This window comes from Lynx rufus, unplaced genomic scaffold (assembly GCF_022079265.1).
Source record: "Lynx rufus isolate CCGP_SWC_20201006 ecotype Redwood Valley unplaced genomic scaffold, mLynRuf1.p SCAF_1, whole genome shotgun sequence".
NCBI lineage: Eukaryota > Metazoa > Chordata > Mammalia > Carnivora > Felidae > Lynx > Lynx rufus.
The window spans coordinates 187,061,558-187,089,089 of NW_025814823.1; the positions used below are offsets into that span (position 1 = coordinate 187,061,558).

General features: G+C 34.1%; 1 protein-coding gene across 3 annotated transcripts in view; it reads left to right on the top strand.

Annotated features, from left to right (window-relative positions):
* GABRB2 (gamma-aminobutyric acid type A receptor subunit beta2) overlaps positions 1-27,532 on the top strand; it is a 231,508-nt gene that overhangs the window by 182,514 nt on the left and 21,462 nt on the right. Inside the window, exons 6-9 of one of the 3 annotated variants that reach the window (XM_047073280.1) lie at positions 6,806-6,943; positions 8,677-8,829; positions 12,193-12,437; positions 17,526-17,639. In XM_047073280.1, the coding sequence (XP_046929236.1) occupies positions 6,806-6,943; positions 8,677-8,829; positions 12,193-12,437; positions 17,526-17,639 (650 nt within the window). Of the gene's footprint in view, positions 1-6,805; positions 6,944-8,676; positions 8,830-12,192; positions 12,439-17,525; positions 17,640-27,532 lie in introns of all 3 variants that reach the window. The other 2 variants (XM_047073289.1, XM_047073297.1) reach the window with 2 other exon arrangements.

Genomic DNA, 27,532 nt, shown 5'->3' on the forward strand with positions numbered 1-27,532 from the left:
AAAGAATTTTTTCATATTTTTGTTTTCCATTTTTTAATGCTTTCCTAAGGCATAGAAATGGCACACCAGCCCGTTTTTAAATGAAGTGTAATAGCATCATGTGTAGCACGGATTAGAAGAAGGCAGGAAACTTGAAGCCTGTTGACTAGTATGTTGAAGAATATAAACAAAAGATGCAGAGATCTGATGCCAGAGTGGACTGTTCTTAATCCTAAGTATTCAAATAAAACTGGTGTGAATACAAATGAGCAGAAACCCTTCAGACCTGGCTCCATCTTTCTGTTCTATGCTGTTGGTGATTGTAGACCATAGATTAAAGAAGAGAACCAGACCCCTGGGTAGAGACGGCGTCAGAAACATCTCCTCTAGTCCCTTATAAGAGAGGCAGAGCTGGGAGAAAATATTTTAATTTTGGAACTTGTAAAACCTTTGTTCAGAAGAAACATTGTTCTTCTCTTGGTCAGGCTAGATACCAGCATCCCTTTGCTGATTCCCATGGCAAGGGAAATGACTTTCGCTCTGCAACACTCTCCTGGCTATGAAGAGGTTAGTCCATGGGTAAACACCATCCCCCCACCTGGAAGTTTACTAGAACTACAGAATCTCAGGCTCTACCCACTTAATCCTAGTTCACACTGCATTTTAACAAGATTTCCAGGTGATTTTTATGCACGTGAAATTTGAGCAGCACTGACAGTTCTCTGCCTCTTCTATGTTACTTCAGGACTTAGGGCTAATGCATAGGGAAAAAAAAAGCAGGGTTGGGTAGTGGGGAAGAATTCTTGTAACCATAACCCAGTCTGGTTTATATGGTTCTAGACAGAACCGTGTAAAGAGTTTAAGGCAGGCGCTGACACATAAGGACTTTGAAATGGCAGCTATTATTGTTGTGGTTGTGGTTATTATTATTGTTTATATTATTAATTGGTTTATTTTACCTGTATCATCAGCTTAATTGCTTGAGCTCTGCAAACTTAAGGAAGCTTAAGAAACACATTAAGGAGTTAAACTTGCAGGAACAGCCACCAGAGCACTCTGCTTCCATACAGAGAAAACAAATAGTGAATATTGCATTGAAATCCAAAAAGTGAAATCATCTTTAGAGCACAGAATCTAACATTTTACTTGATTATGATCAATTTCCTCTCCTCTTACATAAGATTTGAATTTGAAAATGCTAATAACACAAAAAATGGGTTATCTGTGATGTAGGATGAATGCTGGGCCATGACTTGATGGTGTCCTTACTAAGATGCCACTTGGTAATCAAGTCTGACCCACCCTAGGCAGATTATTTTGAGCTCTCAAGGCCTAGAAATGATTTGACAGCAGAACATTAGTGTCTAGCAGTCCATCTAAAGAGCAGAGTGAAGAATAAGATGCAATTAAGGAGTCAGAGCAATCACTCAGAGTGTCTTTGGAATGCTTTCATTGCTGAATTTAAACAGTTGTAGCTGACAAGCGAGTCTCTCTCCCTCTTGGAAAATCCCCATAACTAATTGGCATTGACTGTTCTCAGTCTTGCACTTTTGCAAACATACAGGACTGTGTGGCGTGTAGTCCATTCTGATTGTGGACTGATAGACTTCTGATTGTGGTCACTGAGTTAGTCATGAGACAAAGGCCTGCTTTCCTGTTGCACATTAGGTCCTGCTGCTTCCCCAAAACGTTTGTCTGCTTTAAAAGGCAATTTGACCTGGTTGTTATTGAAAATGTTTTTCTTCTTTTCTGGAAATTTTTTTTGGAGGAAAAAATAAAGATTAATCCACTAAAGAGCAAGACATAGCTCCAAGGGACTATGTGCCTTTTCCAGTACTTATCTGGTTTGGGGGGAACCTAACTAAAGCACCCTAAAATGTGTGACTAACTCTAGCATTTTATGGAATTATTGCATTGGATGGATATTTTTTATATCCTAAAAAATGTCTCTGGTCAAATAGGTACGGAGAATGCCAGGGGTAAGTAATATTAAGCAAATTCTTTATTGAGGAATTATCTAAACTTTACTGTGTTAAATGTTTGTGACTACAAGAGGGGCCCGAAATGCAGTTACTCCCAAATACATTTACTTAGAACCCTTTTCCATGAAGCACATTACAGGATTAGTGTTGCTCAGAATGTAACTTAAGTTTTAATAATAGTTACTTATATACCGATAACAGTATACACATAAAAATTTCAATACTAATAGAGCGACATGCTAAAATTTTTACAATGAGGTTTTCAATTCAGAAAAGCTTGTGGAGTGCTGTGATAGACACATAAAAGGGCATGAAATTCGAGATAAGATAGTTCCTAAAAAAATTGAAACCATCCATGACTAGAGTGGATTGTCCCAATAACACTAGCCCTTAATCCTCAAACATCAACAATTGGTTGTGATGACCAAGAATTAGCAGTTTAAAGCAACTACTATGTTACAGTTGCTATGTTGGCTACAATGGGAGACAGAAAATAATTACCCTACAACATTTAACAGTCCGATTGGAGAACAAAGTTTAAATAAACAACAAGAGAACAATAGATCTCTTTAATTTCTCACTAGGAAAAAAAAAATGGTGGCATTTATAATCCATTTCTTCTAAATGTTCTCACCAGCCCTCACTGTTTAATATCTTGGTATAGGTTCATATTTCTTGCACAGTAAAAATATTTCATCTGAAATGAAATATTTACTTAGTAGATAACAAAATAGACAAGTAGACTGACACTAAAGAGAGAAAGAAACTTTTTTAAATGCCATGTTATGTAATAAGATAATGTCACAATTGTGAGAACACATTCCTTTATTATGTGAATGTGTTTAACGTGATAATTTTGCTCCTTAGATCTCATGTAGTACATATTTTTATCAGTATATGACAGTATATCTGTCATTCACATACATAGATTTTTAAATGTATTTGTTTATCTGTCCTGATCAGAAACTTTAACATTTTGTACAATTTTAATTCCTTCAGGTAGATTCCAGTGAAGTTATATTTTGGTTTATTTATAGTCCATCTGAGTTTATGTGGGTTATGTTTTTAATGATAATAATACAATATAATTTAATGACTAGTTTCTGGAATCCCATGAATAAAATATAAAAGATGAATTTAATTTGCAAGACATTAATGAGAAGTTTCAGTGCATCTCCTCCTGATATCTTTTAAAAGATATCTAATTATTTTTCACTCATTATCGTTATGAAAGCTGTAAAAGTCAGGTCATACATATTTGCATATGTTTTCTTTTATTTTTAATCACTTTGAGACACTGTTAAATATTCCTTCAGAGAAGTTTTTTTTTTTTTTTAAAGAAGAGGAAGAAAAATAAAAATAAATAAAACTAGGTCTGCTTTCAGTTTATCCTACACAGTATATTGAGCTGGATTTGGAACTTGACCACCCTGGCACAGTCATAAACTGTTGGTCTTTGGTCTTTAGAAATCGGTGATGCAAGAGCATACATTTGCTTTCCATTGGCAGCATTCCATACTTGGTTAACTCAAAATGAAGTCAAGAAGATAGCAGTTTTTAAGACCAGCAGTAACTAAGAAGTATTACAAATATGCTGCTCCATTATGTCAGATTCCAAAATGTTTGACATCAAAATAAACTTCCAATGTTTCATTTTCGATTTACAAACACACCAGAGGGTGTGTCATTGGACACCCAAGTTTCTCATTGTGTAAATGTGTTCAAGTGTTCATAAAATAGAAGCCAGGTGACATGCAACGAAATATGAGTTTTTAATTCATTTACAATAATTCTTATTTGAAAAGAAACTATTAGCTAACCTTTTTGAGCATTATCTATCAGGTACTGCTCTAAGCATTTTGTAAGTAACAACTTGTTTTTCCTGCATAACAACTCTATGAGGTAGCTTTTATGTTGTTATTGTTTATTGTTACAATTTACAGATTAAGAAATGAAGAGCAGAGAAAGGTTAAGCAATTTGCTGAGCTATTACATAAGGGTAAATACATAATAAAGAACCTTTGGATTTTTCTTAAGGGCTGTGTTATCTTCGGGTGGCTTTTTTTTATTCACTCAGAAGATATTTATCTAATACAACTATGTGCCAGGTACTGTATTAGGAGCAAGAAACAGAGGTATAGACATGATGAATACCTCCACAATGCCAAGCATCTGGACTTGTTAATCCACACATGTGTTAAATAAATCCACACATGTGTTAAATAAATATTTTACTAATTCAACAATATATCCCAAGTGCCTCTCCTCTGCCAGGAATTATCTAGCAAACACATGTCAGGTAGTTGGCATTTTGACAAAAATCTATATTTCATGATAATATTTCTACTTATTAAACAACTGTGAGGCATTGCCTATATAATTATTGAAATGCCATAGATATTCCCATGCCTCTGCCCACAGAGAGCTTCTGTGAGAAGATTTGTAGCAGTGGACGAGAGAAGATAAAAACTGAGGAAAGGAAGCTGGAGAACCAGAAACACACTCTTTACTAATTTCGACTTAGTTCTTATTGCAAATGTAAGAGTTGACTTTACTCCCATTCTCGTTTGAAAATGGCAGCATTTGACAATTTTTTTTTCCCTAGAAAACGATGGCCTTCTTGTTTCATAAATACCTTCTTTCATGTTTATGTACCACAAATCCAATTTACAGTGTCATGAGCTGGAAGGAAGCTCAATCAACTGAGCCAGGTGCCCTCTTTTGTTATTTAACACTGGTTTGGCCAAGATGGGATTGTCATTGATTAAATAATTTCATAACTGAGAGCTGTGTGCAAATAACCAATGAGAAACGGGATTATATTCGAGATGAAGTCCTGGATTATGAGGATTCCCATGGCCATATTAAGAAAGTTGAAATCACAGATAAAAGCACTTGTTGTTTGGGACAGACACCTCAGTTCTTAGGATTAGATAGAGAATATTAATGGGGTAGACTAATGGAGAAAGAGAAGAATATTTTTACTGTGCCTTTCACTTTGTACCTGGACTCCCCTTCTTAAAATTATGAATAATTTGCTTTTAAATCAAAGTTTCATGCGAAGAAAGACATTCTCTAACAAAATAAGTGGCTTTAAATGATATCATGCTAAGAAAAATGTTGGTGGTGTATAATCTATTAAATATCCACAATTTTTTTTAAGTAGGCTCCATGCCCAATGTGGGGCTTGAACTCACCACCATGAGATCAAGAGTCAGATACTCTACCCACTGAGCCAGCCAGGCACCCTGACAATGGTGATTACAATGTACTTTATGATGTTTGCAAGTAAACAGGCCTTTTTGAAAATCATTAGCTATTATCTAAAGGCCTATAGTTATGGAACCAGAAGTTCAAGTTGTCATTGACTCTTTACAAAAATCTGTATTTCTGCATCAGATAAAGATGGTTGCTCTTATGAGTAAAGAAGAATGCAGACTGCTAGAAAAGTTAAGACATTGTCTGAGCTGTGCTATGGTTGATGTAGATTCTCGAATTGAGAGCACTGTAATTCTTTGAAAAATAATCCATTTCTACTCTTGGAAATTTGACTTGCTTTCTTTGGAAGAAATGTGATTTAATGAAAATTATAAGAGCTAAGAATGAAAGGACTGATATTCTAGTCCTGTATAACACTAACTAGTCACATGTCAAAAAGCAAAAAGAACTTAAGTCACATGTCAAAAAGAATTTAAGCAACCTTTTTAACTAGTTTTTTTTATTTTTGGGTTTATTTTTTATTTTTTGTTTGTGTTTTGTTTTTGTTTGTTTTGTTTTGCTTTTTGTTTTAAATTGGGGAGCAATATCTGACCTGCCTACTTCTTAGACTTGTAAAAATTCAGCTCTCTGGATGCAAAAGTTCTTTTAAGAAATATGATATACAAATACAATTTATGCTCTGCAGGTGGGATATTGGGGTGGGTGTGTTTGTAAAATATTAAGATTTAATGGATTTCATTGCATGCTTCTCTGTATAGTTCTGTTAATAATCTAATAGGTGTTTATTCATTGCAGTTACACATATGCTTACTCACCAAGATATGTATGCTTATTCTATTCTGCCTCGTGGATTGAAAGTATCATTATAACAGAGGACTTGTTTTTATTATACAGACTTCTATCCCCAGCAACTGTACACTCATGAGCATAGTAGGTGCTCAAGAAATAATTATTGAGAAAGTGGAAACAAGCCTCCTAAATGCACTGTGCCTTTTATAGTGCACATAATACATTTGTCTTTACTTTTAAAACTATTAGAATTACTCCTGGTTGGGGTTATTTGGTCAGGGGTAGCTTTTTGGAATTTAGATATGCTGCAAAATCAAATTTGGAGATCGTGTCTATGAATATTTAAAAAATGATGACTCAATTCCTTATAATCTCTTCTGACTTGAAACCCAAATATATTGTAATTCAAAACTTTTATATGGGGGGGGGGGTTGATAGCATTCAATACTGCACTGATAAGTTAAATGATATTTACTTTCTCTTTTGTTTTCTATTAGAGTACCATCCAGGGTCATGTAATAATGTGATAGTGTTTTAGAAAATGAGTGCAAGTTAGAACTATATGCTACCTCTTACTTGCAAGCTGTTAATTTCGCTAAACCTTCATCGCCTCATGTGGGCCTAATTATACTCCCCTCATGAGACTGTTGTGAAAAGTAAATGTGGTAATATACTTCAGGTGCTTAGCGTGATACCTAACACATAATAGCCTTTAGCTGTGGCTGTTATCATTAATATAGTTCATCTTTGTAAACAAGTACTCTTTGTTTTGTTTTATTTGTTTTTTATTTTGTGTATCTGTGTGTGTGTGTGTGTGTGTGTGCTTCCTTTTACAGATGGATATACCACCGATGACATTGAGTTTTACTGGCGTGGGGATGATAACGCAGTAACAGGAGTGACAAAGATTGAACTTCCACAGTTCTCTATCGTGGATTACAAACTTATCACCAAGAAGGTTGTTTTTTCCACAGGTGTGTATCAGGGAAGAGGGTTAAGGCAAAAGGGGCTTCAGCATATTTTGTCAAAAGCATTCACTTATATCACAACTGGGTCCCAGGAAAAGATGACTGGAAGATTTGGATCTGCTGCAAACCTCCTGTTCCCCATCAAAGGGCCCATTGCTCATTTGGGGTCCATACAGCTATTTCCCAGAAGGCACCCCCACAAAACTGAGAGGGTTACCTCAGTGCCTTTCATCTACCAAAGACTGGACTAATTGTCAGAGACAGAATACAGAAAGAGAATGACGTTGGTCAGAGTTGTTTGCCCGAGCTTTATACAACTTACAGAACTGATCCTACTCTTGAAAAATACAGGGAAGAGACGGTTCGCTCACGTCTGACCACGATGAAATTCTCTGGAGGCAATAGAATAGAATTCCACATTATCTCAAAGGTTAAGAATTTCTTTATGGAGCCTTACCTCCTGTTTTAGAGCTAAAAGCCCTTCCAGATGTTGATATTATCCTGATGCTTTCACCATTCTTACTCTTCTAGCATTGAGGTTTTTGGTTGTCAAACTTGGTTTCACCAGCACAGAATTTTAGCAAAAAAGCTTAGGAAAGTAATACTTTGCTGCATAAGGGAAAAAAACATTAAGGGGAAAAACAGTAAACCCACAGGAATATTTTTTTTATGTTTTTCTTATTGGAATGAATTCCCCAGGCACAAAAAGAGCTAGTACTGTAACTATACATTTTTAATTACCCTTCTGCCTTTCCCTGCAAACTACTTCAAGTAAGAGTTGTATGACTTCGTAAGAATATAACGTAGCCTTAGCTTTAAAAAACAAACAACAGAAACTTTTCCTAAATTGGAGGTCCCTGAATCCCTGAGACACTAGAAATGAGTTCATATCTAAAATATTCTTACTTTAATATTACAACACTTAACTTGAGCCCAAGAAGGCTAGGCAAGACTTTCTTTCAATTATTAATAATGTCACCCCTAACACACATGATTCATCAATGTGACTTTTTGACATTCTACAACGATGTTCAGTTACATATTTTGTTTAAAGAGTAATTTCCTGGATCATCACAATCAAAGGATTTAGCCTCAGGAATATGATCCTTTAGTTTTATCTCCCAAAAATATTCTTTGGAAACACTGATTCTCCACCTTTTGATGAGTCAGGCACCCCTTTAGAACTTTGATGGAATCAGTGGAATTAGCAAACATATATAATCCATACATGTGAAAACCTTCACACAATTTTAGGGAGTTGCTGTGTACCTGAAGCTTGCCATTGATCCCAGATGTGCAGTGAATTCTGGGGCTTGTGAAGAGATTTCTAAAATATGATCAGAGTGTACAGCCTTATTTCTTATATAAAAAAATAAAAACAAAGCATCTTACAGGATGGTCTTGTTGAGGAACAACTGAGGGGGAACAAAGGGACTGTACCAAACTGTCTTGTTTTCATAGTTGTAGAGAATGAGTATCCTTGATCCAGTGCAGGAGCCTGAGCAGGGAAGAGCTGGAATTCTTTTAATTACTCATGACTATGGGTGTACTCAACACCAAGTAACTTTTGCTAATTAAAAGACCAGTGTTCCCATACTACTTTTTCAGGAGCAAGTGCCCTTCATCAGGAGCTAAAGTTGAATTTAGGGAAGATTTACAAACTTATTTATGGGCCTTGAAAGAAAAGTATCCTATAAATATTGATTGATAATTATGATATTCTAAAATTGCCTTTCTAGGTTCCTATCCCAGATTGTCCCTCAGCTTTAAGCTTAAGAGAAACATTGGTTACTTTATTCTGCAAACATACATGCCTTCCATCCTGATCACTATCCTCTCCTGGGTCTCCTTCTGGATTAATTATGATGCATCAGCTGCAAGAGTGGCATTAGGTAGGCCATTTTCTAACTGCCTGTGGGGCTTGACTCTGTGTGTGCACACGTGTATGCATGTGTGTGTATGCGCATGCATGTTCATTCATACACTTTTCTTAGCCTGGTATTTGTAATGCATGATAAGACTGGGCTATGCACATTACAAGAATTTGGCTGTGAAACTTTGGGTTATCTGATTCAGCATTAAATCAATTAAATACAAATTAAAACTCTTTCATGTCAGAATTAGCTAACCATATAGCAGTTGGTAATGAAATTAGTCCTGTCAATTTTTTTATTTTTATTGACGCATAGTTTGTGTAATATCACTTGATAATTTTTCAATTTGCATACTGTGCTTCCTTATCTGGAAAGAACTCCCTTCCATCTTTGTTTTTTTTTTTTTTCTGAGCAGGAGACAAGGAAGTGTATTATGTAACTAACAGATAAGCAAAAAGACTTCTAAAGTCTTATTAAGATTTTGGAGTAGCAGGATAGAGGGCAGAAGACAACAAAGTAAGATGGCTGGGAACTCATCCATAGCATCGTTTATCTTATGCTTGATTTTTTTTCTATATGATGCCAGAGGAAGAGAATATATTATATTTCATGAACATTTTTATGTTACTAATTCCAGATAATAGTAAAGTATGATTATTTTACACAATTTTTATTATTTTGAGTTCTGACTAATCCCTTTAAAATGTTGGACTGTTACCTTCTCCACCATGAGATCTCAATTCAATCATTACTTCCTGAGAGAAGTCATTCATTTTTTCATTCAACAAGTATTTGTTGAACACCTACTATGTGCCAAACATGCTAGATGCTGGAGATAAAGTAGTTCCCTTCTGGAAGTTTTGTGCTAGCAGTAAAAGGACAATAAATTTATTTTACTTATAATGTGAACTAGGTAATACAGTACGTCTATAGAGGGAATAAGCAAGGTGAGGGCAGTTGGGTATGCCAGGAGGAACAGTTTATAATAATCAGTGTAAAGTTCATCCAGAAATTATTAATAGAACAAAAACTTCATGAAGATAAAGAGTCACTTAAATGTCTGGATGGGAATATTCTAGCCTATTACAAATGCCCTGAGGTAGGAAAGTGCCAAGGATATTAGTGAGGTAGCCAGTGAGGTGAATGCGAGAGTGAGTTCAGGAGTCAAGATGATGTTGGGGACAAGGGACTAAAAGATTATGAAGCAGTTCCAGAACCATGATAAAGACCTTGCTTTTATTCTGAGTGAAATTTCAGAGCCATCGAGGAAAGAAGTGATATGATTTGATTTCAGATTGAAAGGGATAAATTTGACTGCTGTGTTGAGATTAGATTGTGGTGGTTCAAGGATGGAAGGGAGAAGTAATGACCTCCTGGACTGAGTCCAGTCCTCTGTGATAACTTCTCTTAAAATACAGAGAACTTCCCTTTGTAGACCAACTGTAGTTATAATTTATATTTATTTGGTTTGTGATGTCCTTTTTCTTCATGGTACTGAAAGAAACATTGAAGAAAGGTCCATATATAATTTTGCTTCCATTATATCTGTGATATCTTACACAATGAATGGTGTTCAGTAAATATTTGCTGAATAAAGTAATGAATGGAATTTGTAAATACCTTATTATTCCAAAGTGAAAATCTACTGTTAATTTTATAATTTTATGTCATTACAGGAAAAATAAATAATTCACTTTTTAAAAGAAATTTGTAAAACATCTTTTGATAGAGTAATTTATTACTTGGTCAGAGATATCTTAAAATGAGATTGAGATAGATAGCAAAATTAGCATTGTCAGTTTTATAATATACGTGTACAGGGTAATGTGCAGTTGAAATAATGAAATGAAAAGTGAAACTGGGAAATGTTTTAAATGACTGATATTATAGAGAAAATATGAAAACTCTAAGACACCTAGACCTAAAGCAAGAACAGAGTTTTTCTGGCCATGCTCAGAATCAGATGCACAGATTTATTTTTTCTGTAGTTGTTTTATGAGCATGTAGAAAAACAAGACAAAAATTATGATCTTTATAGAGAGATAAAATTAAATCAGAAAACTTACATTCCCAAAATATCATAGAAATGAAACTTTTGGGATGTGTTATTAGGTAGTGGTTAAGGACACAGCTTTCTGAGTCGGAGAGACGGCCATTCAAATGTTGATTAAACAACTTCTCATCTGTGTGATCTTGATCTCTGGGCTGTTTTCACATCACTATTTTGCTACAAATGTGGACCTTATCACACTCAGGACTCTGGACTCCCAGTGCTTTTGCCCGGCATATGTCTTTTATCCCTCCAATTATAGAGGGAAACTACTCTTCACTGTTGAAGATGACCACTCAGTGAGATGAACAATTATAACCTGAGCCAGTATGCCATTTCCCATAAAGAATCTCATAATGCTTCCATGTTACTTATCTGTGCATTACATGCCCCGTTGACCAATCCAGAAACATGAGGGCTAGATACCTCCTTCTCTGCTACCCGTCATCTCGAGCTTCCAAATTTTTGTAATCATTTGCCCATACCATCCATATAATGCAGTCACTGATTTCAGTACTATTGTGATTATTTTGAGTCATTTCCTCTTTATCACTTAGATTATTCTGAAAAACTATTAGCTGGTATTCCATTTTCCTGTCTTTTCCCTCTGTCCTTCACACTACTACAAGAATGATTGTCCTAAACACAGTTTGTCCCTATGTCTCCCTGCTTGAAGCTGGTCAGTGGCCCCACCTCACCTTCATTTTAAGTTCAGACTCCCCATTAGGGCCTGTATATACAGCTCTGCATTATTCAGCCTTACTTAATTTTCACTCTCTTCACCATGCTTTCTGTCATATTCTATAATGTACCCACATTGACTTTCTTGAGATGCTTTTGATGGACTGTGTACTTTCAACCCCCCTTCAAAGCACTCTTTATAAAAGCTCTCTCTACCTTCACTTTTGACCTCCAGTCCTTTGTTACTTGGGTATCTCCCACTCATCCTTCAGTACTCAGCTCCAAAGTCTCCATTTCCTGACCTCTCTCCTGCTGCATCACAAGGCTCAACCAGAGACTTCTCTGTATCCTTGATGCTCACCCTACACACGTGTCTACCATGACATTTAATTTACATCTCTAGCCTACCACTAGATATATAACTATAAATATATAAATATAAATAAAGGAAATGCTTCAAAATGATTAATGTTACTATGAATTAATGATTTAAATGTGTCTCCAGGGCCTATCACAGGGCAGGTATGTACCAGTAAGCTATTTTGTGGCATGTATGAATGAGTAAAAGAGCACAATTAGCCTTTCCAAATATGATGAAATCAGCAAGGAAACAGGAACATTACTAATCTAACTCTTGTCATTTTTTTCAGGAATTACAACTGTCCTTACAATGACTACGATCAATACCCACTTGCGGGAGACTCTCCCTAAAATCCCCTATGTGAAGGCCATTGACATGTACCTGATGGGGTGCTTTGTCTTTGTTTTCATGGCCCTTCTGGAATATGCTTTGGTCAACTACATCTTTTTTGGGAGGGGACCCCAACGCCAAAAGAAAGCAGCTGAGAAAGCTGCTAGTGCCAACAATGAGAAGATGCGTCTGGATGTCAACAAGGTAAATTCAGAGGGCAAGCCCTCCTTGGTTCTTAAACTCGTAGAAGAATGCCAGCAATATAGGCTAATGGCCTTGTTTAACAAATGAGGAAACCAAGGCCCAGGGAAGAGAATGGGTAATTTTTCCAAAATCACAATGTTAATTAGTGATGGAGGCACAATTATGGCCAAAACTTATGTTACATTTGGATGCCCTTTACCTCAACACTAGGGTTGCCTAAACCATAGTCATCGGAGAACTACCTTTGTGAATTTTTTCATATATGAGTATAATATGTACTATTTTATACCTTATGTGCATTTACTCACTTTAAGTTTTTTAAAAAGGAAATTTTGTATCACTTAAATCAGTATTACTTGCTGGAAGATAATCTTAAGTAATAAACATAAAACTATTGAAATGAATTCTAGGCTACACTAGATGAAGACTCTGGGCCTGAGCCTGTTCTCTTTGATTTAAAAGGGAGATAGACAAGTGCAGAGATATATTAAAGATCCACCAGCAATAAATGAAGGCTTTCTCTTTGAAGTCATCAGAAGGATAAAAAGAGAAGTGGAGGGTAAAAAAAAATAATAATTTTCTCCTTAAGTGACAGATAATTACTTAATGCCTTGCACATGTACCACTTAAAGTCACTGAAGCATGTGACTGTAAGAGACCACCATCTTGCTTGTTACACATAATCAAAGAACAATTTCCATGTGGTTGTAAATGCTATTTAATCTATAAGGCAATGATTCTCAACCTTGGGTGCCCAATTGAATGACTGGGAGAGCATTAACAAATACTGAAGTCTGGATTCCTTTCCCAGAAATTCTTATTTGAATGTGCTAGAGTATGCCTAGGTATCATAATTTTTAAAATATTCTTCAAACGTTTTGCTAATTTGCAGCCAAGATTTAGAATCTTCATTTAGAGGTTTTTGACAGCAGTCCCAATGGATCCAACCCTCTTTACTACCCAAATGTTACTTCACCTGGCTTCCTCTATCAAACTTTCTCCATTAAACAGAATATTTATATATGTATTTTCCCATAGCCCAAATTTAAATCCTCCAATATAGACCAAAAAACAAGGCCTTATTTTAATATCTGCCATAAACAGTGTTTATAAAGTAGTGCATAGTGTTGAATTTAATAAATAGCTCATAGTAATGAAACTAGGAAAACAGTAATACTTTTAAACTATCTGGTATTATTAACCAGATCAATCATTATTTAATTGACATTTTAATATTTCTGACTTCAATTGAATTCCAAGGATAGCACATCACAAATAATCTCTACAGTTAAGTTTTATTTGGAGCAAACCCAATGAAAGCTTTAACTCACTAATGTTTTCAAATATCCATAGGTCTCTTTCTCTGTCTCTCTCTCTCTCTCTCTCTCTCGCTCTCGCTCTCACTCTCTCTGTCTCTTTTGGACTATTCTCTAATCAAAGGCACTTCTTTGCTGGGAGATGATGTTTGTAAAGATGCAAATTTTAAGTATGGCCCTTGATGGCTAATGACCCATGGGTCTAGAAAATTGTAAATTTCTTTACAGTGCCTGATGTTTCACTTATTAGAATCTGTCAATAGGTTCTCTCTCAGGCTGTGAAAGAAAAGAATGCTTTTAAAAACCATTTTATGATTTTTCTGATATAGTAGCTTCAGTTAAATAAATAAGTTAATAAATAACACTATCTCATAGGACTGCAATTTGAACTGAATCTAAATCAATTGCCCTAATGAAAAGCTGACCTAATAAGATAACATCTGATCCTTTTTACTTTCATCTACCCTATTTTTTTCATGCCAGTTTGCATTTAAATGATGAATTTAAGAGCCAGAGAGTGGCAGTTTTATAGCAAACTGAACCTGGAGAGCTTCAGAGAGTTTTAAGTTCAATGTACTGAGCTGAAGGTAGAAAATGGCTCACTGAGAGAGTACCCCACAGTGGCTGAAGTTGGACCCACAATTCAGAGCATAGAATATCAGAGAACAAAAATGATATCAGAGTTCTTTGATTACAGTGGTTCTTTTTTTAAATTTTTTTATGTTTATTCATTTTGAGAGAGAGACAGACAGACAGAGCATGAATGGGGTACGGGCAGAGAGAGAGGGAAATACAGAATCTGAAGCAAGCTCCAGGCTCTGAGCAGTCAGCATAGATCCCAATGCGGAGCTCAAATCCACAAACCATAAGATCATGACCTGAACCACAGTTGCATGCTTGACTGACTGAGCCACCCAGGTGCCCTTAGTACAATGGTTCTTAAAACTCAGGCAGTTTTTCCCCCAGAGGATCTTTGGCAATGTCTGTAGATATTTTTTGGATTGTCAAAACCGGGAGGAGGGGATTAGCACTGGTATCTAGTGAATAGAGGCCAAGAATGCTGGCAAACATCTTTCTGCTCAGTGAACAGCCTCCTCCTAACAGAGAACTATCTAGTCCCAAATGTCGATATTGCTGAGCTTAAAAACCCTAGTCTAATCCAATCCTCTAGTTTCAAACACAAGAAACTGAAGCCCAGTAAAAATATAAGATGCTTGTTTTATTCTTACAGTTCTTTAAAAAAAATTTTTTTTAATGTTTGTTTATTTTTGAGAGAGAGAGAGAGAGAGAGAGAGAGCGAGCGAGGGGGGGAGAAGTAGAGAGAAATAGAGACACAGAATCTGAAGCAGGGTCCAGGCTCTGAGCTGTCAGCACAGAGTCCAGTGTGGGGCTCAAACTCACAAACCGTGAGATCACGACCTGAGCCAAAGTCAGACACTTTACTGACTGATCCACCTAAGTGCTCTGTGTTCTTATAACTCTTAAACACAAGTGGTTTCTCCACCTTCTTTAATCAAAATGTGTAATATCAAGACATCATAAGTTCTAATTTAGCATGACAGTTCTAAACCTGATTTTGGAGTCAGTTTCAGTATTTACTGTCTATTTACAGTTGTGTGACAACAGGTAATAAACAAATAAGCAAGAAACTGACCCTTCAGTTTCTTCATCTATAAAATGGAGTTAATTCTTCTCTGATAGGCTATTATGAAGATTATTTGTGATAATGTAAAGAGAGGATGGATAACATAGTCCTTAATACATGTTAAACACTCAGTAAGTGGTAAATACTAATAAAATATTAAAATATTATAAGTGATAGGAATTATTACTCTTTAAAGTAAATTTATAGCTTCCAGTTGTATCACCAATGCTTGTTCATGTATTTTACACTGTAAATACAGAGCATATAGGGTCCAATCCCATTCCTAAAAGACGATACTATCTATAGAGTTTAAGTCAATGCAAGGAAATCATTTTTCAACAGGTATTAGCTGTAAAATCTATAGCAAACCAACTACAAACTTTATCGTTTATCAGGCCTGAATACTTAGAGGCATCTTGATTTGATTAAAACAAAAAAAGTGACCATCCTACATTCCAGACTCCCGTGGTTTTTTTTTCAACCTAACATGAAAGGTTGGAGATCTACATAGGGCTCTGATTGCACATCACTTTCTTTTGTGTTGGCATCATGAATAATGCCACTCTATTTCTTATCAAGAATGTCCATTCTTTTCAACTGTAATTTTACTTTTTTATTTTTTTTTTCATTTCTTTCTTTCTTTTTTTTCCCAAAGCTGGGGAACATATAATCGACTAAGTATTGTTGGATGCTCTGGAAAAATCAGTCACCAGGAGAGGGATTGACCTTTTCAGCTTCCATTGAAGGTTTCCTAGAGAAAGAAGCAGCATGGCAGATCATCTAAAGTGATTTTTAAATTGTGCTCTGTCCTGAGGTCAGGGAGGGGTGAAAATGGGAAGCCTAGGCAGGTGGGAGCCCACTGTTACCTCAATGACATATGTCCACATTTTTCCACTCTCTTCTCTGTATTGGTTTCCTGTAAGTTTTTAATTTAATAAGAGTATATACAGCTCTTAGAACAATTCTTTCCTGCCATTTAATTCATTTAATTTATGTAAAAACTAAGGCTCTTAAGGAGAGTAAAATATCCAAGGTTGCATAACAAAGCTGACACAATTTCTGAGACTTGATCTCATCTGGATTTTCCAGTTTGTATCTAGTGTACATTCTGCTATGCTAACAATTACAAAAAATATTTAACAGTTCATTCTACATTATTCCATATATTCAATTCAGTTGACTTCACTGGGGGAGGTGGGGGGGGAACACCTGTTTGCACATGAGAGTTCATAGTCCACAAGCACTATCATGGACATTGTCTCCATGTAACAATTTAAGTTGTAAAATACAAAGAATTTTAAATAAACCTCAGACCCGCAAGAGGGTTACTGAATATGTTTCCCAAGTGTCTTATGGAATTTTTAATTAAAAAAAAATTTATATATATATAAATCTAGTGTTAGGAGAGTGCTTCTTATTTATCCCTTTGCATTCTTCTATTTGTGTGTTTGTGTATGTGTATGTGTGTATATATGTTTCCTTATAGAATTTGCTCTTGATTAATTTCTCTTACTTTTCTTACGTTCTCTTCAAGTTTTCAACTCTCTTTTCTTCCCTTTAAGCTTTATGTTGTTCATTGTTTATTTTGTTGCCAATAAGTGTGTGCGTGTGTATGTGTGTGTGTATATATATATATATATAACTAAATTCTAATATATATACATATATAGATATGTATATATATTAGAATTTAGTTACTCCTGCCTTTTCACCACCTTGACTTTTACATATCTAAAAAGCCTCCAATGTCTTTATTGCATTAAGAGACCCACAACCACCAGTTTTCCAAATAAAACTGTGCCCAGAAGATCTCCATTTGGGGAACATTCTTTATCCTGCATTTATGGGTGTTGTGAGTCTCTGTGTTGCCTTTATCCATTGTGCCTAATTTTTTTTTGTTACGCAAAGCCACTAAAATCTTTTAAATCTATTTATTTCTAGTGGTTAGAATTATATATATTTTTAATGATAGATTAAAAAAATACAACTAATTCAAAATCCTCTCTGTTAACATCGGTCTTTCTAAAGACCAGTAGCATTTATCTATATCCAATTTACTTTAACCACAAATCCTAATCTACTGGCATCAGTCTACTTAATTAGCACATTCTCTACTTTGTCTTCCAGATTTTTTATAAAGATATTAAACAAAATGGGACCCAATATCGATCCTTGTGGGACCCAACTGGAAACCTCTCCCCAACTAGACGGACTACCAATTACGATTTCTCTCTGTATACGGTTAGATAGCCAGTTTTTAATCCATTTATTTGTATTTCTGTTGGGGCCAATTTGTTTAGCTGTTCCCTGTAAAATAATGTATGGGGTCTTTGCAGATAATCTGTGGACTTATATCCACAGAGACTTGGAAATAAGTTAAATGTTTTCATGAAACCCTAATGGGGTTTTCCGGTTTCTTCTTTTTTTAATATAACTGTGATGAGCCTAAGCTTCATTGTTCCACTCAGTCATTATTATTGTGCTAGAGAGAGAAACCAAGTACATCATATTTTGAGATTCCTTTTCATTTGTATTGAGAAAATAGAATGTCATTATATACTATGTCATTTCTTAGTTTTCTTGTTGTGTTTATTTGGATGAATGGAATAGGTAGTGAATTATACATTCCTTCTATTAGTTGGATCAGAATTTAGGAGCCTATATTTTCTGTCCTAGATTATTAATTTATGTCTGGGAATGTTATGTTTGCATCAAGTCCTTGTTGCTTTATCGTTACATATTTTACAAATAACTATTACCTTGGTGGATTCAGCACTATTATAATGATAAATAAAAGGTAATACCTGAGGTTGTTCCTTACAATTCCTGACTTAAATGAACTCTAAAGAAAACATTTTTTTGGCTAATACTTAAAGTTCAGTTTTTGAATCCTCATGTGTTTGCATTATTAATTGGCAAATTGTCATTCATACTGCCCTCTACATTGGAGAAGGAGGAGGAGGAGGAGAATTGTAACCATTCTACTTTATCATCTACAACCTGTCCAACTCTTTTTTTTTTTTTTTTAATTTCTGTTTCCTGGTGAGGCAGTGAATGACAATGAATGCTCCTGAATCTTTCCTATGAGGACTTGATGCTTGATGAGCTGTTACTGTATCTTCTGAGTATCATGTTCTTCCCTAATTTTACTGTTCTGACCCCAGGTTCCTTAATTCCAAATTATTATTGCCTTTGGGGTGGGAGAAAGGTATGGTTTATCTATTAAATTGCTACTCTGTTTTATTTTAAGCTTCCTTTTAACTTCATTACTTGTTGTGTTGTACACAGAACAGAGTTTGATAAATGGTATTAGGTAGATTCCAGGAGAAGAAATATTTGGCATTTTGCCATCACTAATTTAGTCCAATCCCCTAAACATCCAACCCCTACCATGTGTGTTGTCTTAGGCTATCTCATTTGTGTTATTGCTGTTCTTGTTTTTAACTCTAGCTAGTCTTGTTGAAATTGAACTAGACTGATTTGGTTGGGCAGTATTCTGGGTAGAACACTAATCATTTAGAAGAAAACACCATTCAAATTTCTGTTTATGATGAAAACGATTGAAAAATGTATTTTGCAAAACCAAAATCAAACTATACTGCATGATTGTTATAGTGACTGGGTAAAGTTATGTGAAAATTCAGGAAAAGCCCCAGATCATGAGACTACTTTATAGAAAATTTGCCTCTTTGGTGCATTAAATTTTTCAGTTGATGACTTGAAAGAGTTAATGATACTCTCTGATACCATGATTTAGACCCTCACTTGTCAAGAACTCTTTCCCAATTTCATAAAACATTATGTTAAAGAAAATGTTACATGATTTACATTGAAATATGAATCTTAATGTCTTCTGCTTGTACACATTTCTTTGTTGAGCGTGTCTTCACTATACCCTTTGAGTTCTCTTTTAATTTCAAACTTAGTATATGAAATAAGGATTGGTGTTCAAAAGTTTGAATGAGCCATTAAATCTGTAACCTGTAAAAACACTAAGATGTATGTGGCAATCCTCAGAGGCAGTAGGGTCCACTGGGAAAATGGTGGCTTTTAGAATCAGCCAGACCAAATTGGGGTCTCATTTAGGCATGGTCTTTTATGAACTGTTCGACCTTAGATATGTTTAACCTTTCCACCCTTCCAGTTCCTCAAATGAAAACTAAAACACACTACCTCATGAAGCTGCTGAGAGGATTAAATGACATAATTATATTAAGGGCCTCATCTGGTACCAGACCAAGAGCACTCAATAAATAGTTGCTGTTACTCTAGAGATGGTAGCAGAGAGTTCATCTCTCTCTCAATTTTTTCTTTTTTTTTTTCTTAGTTTAGTCCTATTACTATTTTTCTAATTATAAATCTAATTCATGGTATTTTTAAATTTACAAAAGGCAATGAAAACCATCTGCACCTCCACACCCAGATATAATCACTGTTAACATTGCCTTTTATTTACAGGGAGTGACATACTTTTATATAAATAATTACGCTCTGCTATTGTGTATACTGCTAGGTTCCACTTGCCTTTTTATACCTTCAAGTATAAGTATACACCATTTCTAATAGTGACAAGATATTTTATTGATATATTTACCATAATTTATGTAATAAGCACCTATGGTTAGATATTTGCATTGTTTCTAAGTGGTTTTCCATTATAAGCAACTCTAAGCATTCCACTGTGGACATGTTTGTACATCATTGATTCTTGATGTATTTCTTAAAATAGAGTTTCTGGGTGAAAAAATGTATGTGCATTTAAAATGGTGATAGATATTTCCAAGTTGTTCCCCAGGAAAGTTCTGTCATAGCTCATATACCCACTAGCACCATATGAGTGTGTGGGAGTACACACACACACACACACACACACACACACACACACACTGTCACCAAGCCCTTAAAAGGATAAAGAACCAGAAAAAACTGGTGCCTTTGTCCAATTGGTGATGTGTTAGAGAAGTGAAGGCAGAAGAATCCAAAACTTGTGTGCAGTTTTTCTCCTCTCCATTCAAAAGCCATAGAGAATAAAACAGCAATAGAAAAACAAAACAAAAACAATCAACACTTAACTCAAGCTGAAGGTCTACAAAGAAACAGAGACACAGAAGCAGAGCCAATATTCATGCAAGCAGAATCCCGACAAATCTACCGAAACTGTATTTGAACAAATAGGAAAACCCTGTAGAAAGGTCTACATCAAAATGAAACATCTGAACAAAGATACAGCATGGCAGCTGTGCAGGAAAACTACAAATGACTCTGTCTGTGTCTGTTTAGTTAGGTAGAAAGAGAAAAGAATTTAGGTTACAAAAGACAGAATAATGACTCTAATTGGAAAAAAAATACTTCAGGATAAATTAAAATTTCCATAACAAAAGTTTTTTTTTCTCACCCAAAATTGAAAGAGAATATGAAACAAAAGATCAAGGATGAAATGATAAACAAGATGCTAAGAGGTGATTTAAAAGGCAAAAATGAAGACAAAGTAATCTTTGTAGAAACTAGTAACTGAGTCTAAACAAGAGAATAAGTGTGGCAAAATATCAAGGCAGTGACACAGAGTTTAGGCTGGAGAAAATCATGCCAAATCATGCCAAATGGAGAGAAAAGAGATATAAAGATACAGACCACTTAGAAAAAACATCATAAATATATAAAACAGGCATAGCAGATTAAACATGCAGAATGATGATGCCAGTATAGAATGGAATAAAATGGATTAGAAAAAGTCTGATGTCAAAAATTATAATAATAATGAATACTTATTGGATGCCTTTTATGTTCTTAGACACTTTACATATAGTATGTCATGACAGTCTTTATTATTATCCTTTATTGCAGTAATTATAATTTTACAGATAATGAACTAGGACCCAGAGAATCTAATTAACTTGCTTACAGTTAGAAAGCTAAGAAATGGTTGAACAGAAAAGATGACTAGAGGCTACACTCTTATGCTAGACATTATATATTTATACATATATGCAATAAAATAAATCATTAGGCCCAAAGGGTATACTGGGTCCTAAGGTAAAAATTATATAATCTCATTACCATCCTATTATATCTTTCTGACATTACCAAACTTCCATTCAGAAATAGTGAATGATCTACAAGGAAGGGGAAGAAAATTAGGTCTCAAACTATTCAACAGTAATATTAAATTTTGTAAAACAATGGAAAAATGTTACAGGGTTCTGAGGTGGAGACAAAGTAACCTAAGAATATTATTATTGATAGATAAAGGCAAAAAAAAAAAAGAGATATCCACCGTTTCCAAAGTCGTAGTGAATATAGCATCCACAAAACCTTGTTAAAAAAAAAAATTCTAGCCCCAATTAAAGGTAGTCCAAGTAAGGAACTCTAGAATAGGAAGAGGCAGTGTGCTAGCATTCAGAACTAAAGATAGCATGTCAACTTAAAGCTATACAGCTCCAGAAATTAAAGTCACAGAATAAAAAATAAGTGAATTATTTAAACTAGATGCTAAACACTGTATAAAAAGAATAAACCATGGGGCACCTGGGTGGCTCAGTCAGTTGAGCGTCCGACTTCGGCCCAGGTCATGATCTCGCGGTCCGAGGGTTCGAGCCCCGCATTGGGCTCTGTGCTGACAGCTCAGAGCCCGGAGCCTGTTTCAGATTCTGTGTCTCCCTCTCTCTCTGACCCTCCCCTGTTCATGCTCTGTCTCTGTCTGTCTCAAATATAAATAAACATTAAAAAAAAATTTTTTTAAAAGAATAAACCAGAGTGTCTGTTGTTGAAGTGAGACAAAGTATTTGTTTTCTAATTCATAGCAAGGACTCAGTATTTACCCTTTATCCTTAGAGTTTATGAATCAAGAAGTTGAAGATTAAGAATATATTTAAAATTAACATAGATTACTATGACCATGTTTCTGGAAGGATCCACCATAGATTGCCTACATTAGGGTCATCTGGGATGCTCACTTAAAATTTAGTAGATTCCACCTGAGACATTGGAAATCAAAATCTTTAGTGGGAAAGCTGGGGAATCTGCATTTTTGTCTTTTAGATCTTTGTCCTATACACTGAAACAGGAAAGTTTGAGTATCAAGATAGTTAGGATAAAACAATCAAAAACTGACAATTAATCTATAAAAAACCCTAGCTAATAAGAAAGAAATAAAGATGCAGATAAGGTAGCTAATGCTACATGTCAGAAATAAGGATGAGGGCAACTTAAAAGCAAATTTAGAGCAGAAATTAAGATGATAGAATTAAGACCAAGCTTATCTTAACTGCTATAACTAGAGCACCTATCAACTTATCCATCAAAAGAGCAAGATTCTTAGATTTGATCAAGCAACTAAACCCAACAAAATGCTATTTATTAGATACACTTCTAAAGCAAAAGTATTGAAAAATATTCTATGTAAAGTCACAGGCAAAACAAATGAGGCAAACACAAGTCTGAGAATAACTGAATATTGAATATTATTACTATTTGGTAGTACCAAGTTATGACTGTTATGACATTATAAGGATGAATTGAAGGTAAAAAAACTACTGACTGAGATATTTTATAATAATTGCAATCCAAATTAAAGGTGTTATCAAAGATTAATAATTTATATATAATTCATAAAATTAAAATTGAAATAGCATCCAAATAAAGTGATAGCAAATAAAAAGAGAAAATGACAGAAACATTACCTGACTAATATATTTAATAATGTTTATTAGTTGTATAACCACATTTTTATACAACTCATGTGCCAAAGTTACAATAAAAATTAATTTGAAGAACATCTAGGAACTAATAGCAACTTAAAATACTGCATAATGAATCCCAAGGGATGTGGTTAAAATAATTCACAGTGGGAAAGTTATAGGGTCAAGCAAATTTCTGGCAAGTAATTTTAAAAAGTGAATTAAATGTATAATTTAAGAAGTTAAAAGATCAACAGTATATCCTAAAGAAGCAGAAGAAAGTAATTCATCTAGATCAATTATAAGTTAATAAAACAGAAAAGCAAAGTAAAAATGTACAAATAAATCAGTTCTTTTTTAAAAAATTAAGTAAAATAGGGAAATAATTGATAAAGGAAAAGCTTATTAAAGAAGCAAAGAGGGAGCCAAAGTAGAAATTTTTAAAAGCATAACAATTGTTTTTTAGAAAGGCAAAATTAAAAGAAAATTATGCAAAGATCTTAGAAAATGTGGATAAAATACATGACATTCTTAGAAAGTATAAATTAGCAACACTAACCCTAGCAGGAAGAGAAAACAAAAACAGAGCAATTACCAAAGACAAAACTAAGAAAAGTGACAAAATAACGTAATCCTACTCTAAACGATCATCTAGCCTAGAAGATTTCAACAATAAATCTTGTCGAACATTATAAGCAAATATCTCCACTGGTATTTAAACTCTTGGAGATCCTAGCAGAAAGAAGAAAAAAATTTTCAAATGATTTAAAAAGTAGCATAACATAAGTAAGGTGACAAAACCATATCTAAAAAAAGCATAAGTGTAGGAAAAAAGCTATGGATTCACTTCATTAATGAATATCAGTGGAGGAAAGAAATCTTTAAATTAAGCTTTACTTAAATTTTACTTTACTTAAATTTTCCTTTACCTAAAATTACTTAAAATTTATTTAAATTTTACCTTACAACATAACTATGAAATATAATTTCAAAACAAAATTATAATATTATTTACCACATTAATATGTTAAAAAGGTGAAGTTTTTTTACCCTTTCAATAGATTACCAAGAGATATTTAAAGGTCCTGAATTCAGTATTCATGTTTTGGTTATAAATTTTAAAACCCTTAGGAAATTGAGAAATGATGGATATTTTCTTGCTATGGGTTTCTTAACTTCTCTTCATCTATCCAAACTTTCTCTCTTACATTTTGTCTTAGGATAGAACAGTAAAAGCAGGAACAAGAAATGGATGCTTACCATCACCACTGTTATTTAATTTTGCAAAAATTGTTAGTGAAATTACATGAGAGATAATAAGGAATTTTAGAAAAGGAGGAAAAAGAATTTCACTCTTAGCAAAAAAGAAATTATTTTATTCTGGGAGGAGCTTTTAGAAACTATATGAAAATTTAGGGAAGTTTCTATAGCTTTTCTATATAAAGAATATATAAACAATAATATATATATGTATATATATATTAGATATGATATTTATATATGTTATTTATATTTATACCTATAATGGAAGGAAAGAAAAAGAACCCTTTTACTAATAGTAAGATTTTGATAAAAGAAAACTTCATTTAAAATACCTTATTTTTTTAAAAAAATAACATTTTAAGAGAATCAGTTTTTTCCAAAATATTCTATGAATTTAGTGTAATCTCATTGGATGACAAAGGGCTTCATTTTGAATTTTAATTCTTTACTGTTTTGGTTTTTTTTTTTTTTAGAAATTTAACACAGTAACTCTAAAGTTTATTTGAAAGAAAAAATATATATATAGAATCAGCAAAATGATGAAAAAAAATAAGAATAGTTCTACCAGAAGTTTAAATGAATTGTAAAACAAGAATGATTAATATAGTAGTGAATCAGTCCTATCTACATAAAGAGAATAGAAATTGACTTAGAAACATAATACACTAAATTCTTAATAAGAGTGTCATTCCATATCATTAGGAACATGTGAATTATTTAATAAGTAGTGGTGAGTAATTAGATGACCATTTGGGAATACTGAAATGTAATACCATATATTTAACCCACCCCATCCTCCAAATTAAATTCTAGATAAATTGAAGAGCTAAATATTTTTTTAATGTTTATTTATTTTTAAGAGAGGGAGATAGAGCTTGAGTTGGGGAGAGGCAGAGAGAGAGGGAGACCCAGAATCAGAAACAGGCTCCAGGCTTTGTGTTGACAGCCCAGACATGGGGCTGGAACCAATGAACTGTGAGGTCATGACCTGAACCAAAGTCGGACACTTAACTGACTGAGCCACCCAGGCGCTCCCAAGATCTAAATATTTTTTTAAAGAGGAAAAGATACATAAAAAGCAGAAAATCATGTATAAATATTTCAATAAACATGGACAAAACAGAAAATACAGAATCTAGAAGAGAATAATATATTTGAGCTTGTAAAAATGTTTAATTTCTATATTTTTCTTTTTCTCTTACCATTTTCTCTTACCATTCTTTTTTTCTTACCATTCTTATCAGGTAAAGCTTTTCTTTCCATGAGGAACATAATTTTTTTTTATCTTCTTTCTAATTACATTTTTTAAAGCACATGGTTATTTTCATTTAATAATAGTTTAAAATAAGAAAAGTAGAAACCATTTGAATCCCATTTTATTTCCTAAGGGGGAAAAATACCCAATATTTTATAATCATTTTTTCATTTTTCATGTTTATACTTCTGTATGAACAGATTCCCTTTCTCATTCTCCCTTCAACAGTATTGATTGCTGATTGCTCTTCACTATTTATTAAGTGTATAGTCTTGTTTTAACTTGAATTTCTCACATTTAAGAAATTTAGTAACTTTTCATATATTTATGTGGTATTTGAATTGGCTTCCCTGTGAATTGACTATGGTTACTCTTATCCATTTCTCTGTTTTCAGTTTTCAGAGGTCTAAATACAATAAATATACTAACCACTTATTAGTATGTGCACTAAAGATATTTTCCCAAGCTGCCATTCACTCCATAAACAAGTTTTCAATTTTTAAATTGCCTAATTATTTGCACTTTTATAATTTCTGGGTTTTCTGGAATGGATAAAAATTCCTCTTCAAACTCTAGGTTAGGCATATGATGTAATGAATTTTTATGAAAGCTATTTTTCTTTCCATAGTTAATTCATTGTTTCATGTTTTACATTTAATCCATCTTAAATAACATATTACTGTTAGTGCAAGAGAATGGTCAGCTTTATATTTTTCCGGGGGTAAAACCAATAGCACAAGCATTATTGTATTATTACATTTTGAAATCCATTTTCCTAGTGGTTACATTTAGAGAGTGGGACAGAATGATAGAAACGCTTCCATTTTTCATTTAATGTTTTTCTGCAGTGTTTGAACTATTACAATGAGTACATATTACTTTTAAAATTTAAGACACTGTGTGAATGTGTTTATGTATACATATTCCCACCTGTTTTGCCAGTATGATCCTATGGTCCTTTTACTACGTTCTAACACATACAGTTACACACACACACACTCACTCACCATACCTACTCAACCCAAATGCCACACACAAATACAATTCCTACTTTTCCCAGTGTTTCATATATATCACTTAACCAGAATAGCCCAATAACATATAAGTAGTACATGCTCATTTATAATAATTATTGCTTCTATTCTGTTCTAATAATTATTGCTGTCAGAAAGAAAAGGAAGGAAGGAAAGAGGGAAGAAAGCAGGGAGTAGGGAGAGTGAGGGAAGAAGAGAGAAAGAGGGAGAGAATAGACTAGACTGAACAGTAACTAGTCTACATTGGGAGCAGTCAATACCATGCCATCTGTCTTTCTTGTCGATGTTGTCACCAGTTATGCAACTAGACAAATAGATGTCTTAATATTTTTTCAAGCTTGGACATACCTATAGCAACACTGCCCATAAATCCCTGTAGATATAGTTCCCCATGAAAAAATTAATTTTCTAACTCAGTACAGTAAACTGAAACTCAGGAGATTTGAGATTTAAGTTTTAATTCTGCACTTAAGACATACTTGTAATATCTGAAAAGTCAACCTGTCCTGCAAAATAAGGATGTGATCTCCAAGATCTCATCCACCTTAAAAATCATGTGGTTCTAGGGGTGTCTGGGTGGCTCAGTTGGTTAAGCCTCTGACTCTTGATTTTGGCTCAGGGCAAGATCTCACCATTGTGAGAGCAAGCCCCATGTTAGGCTTCGTGTTGAGGGTGGAGCCTGCTTAAGATTCTTTCTCTCTCCATCTGCCCCTGTCCCCCACTCTCTCTCACTTTCTCTCCCAAAAAATATAAATAAATTAAAATTTTTTAAAAAATCATGTGGTTCTAGAATGTTTACTGAGCCTTCTTGGCTAAAATTCATTAGTCCTGTAGCCTAAAATTCTTTAGTCCTATAGCCTAAAATTCATTAGTCCTGTAGCTGTTCTCCAATTAAACCTATCACTT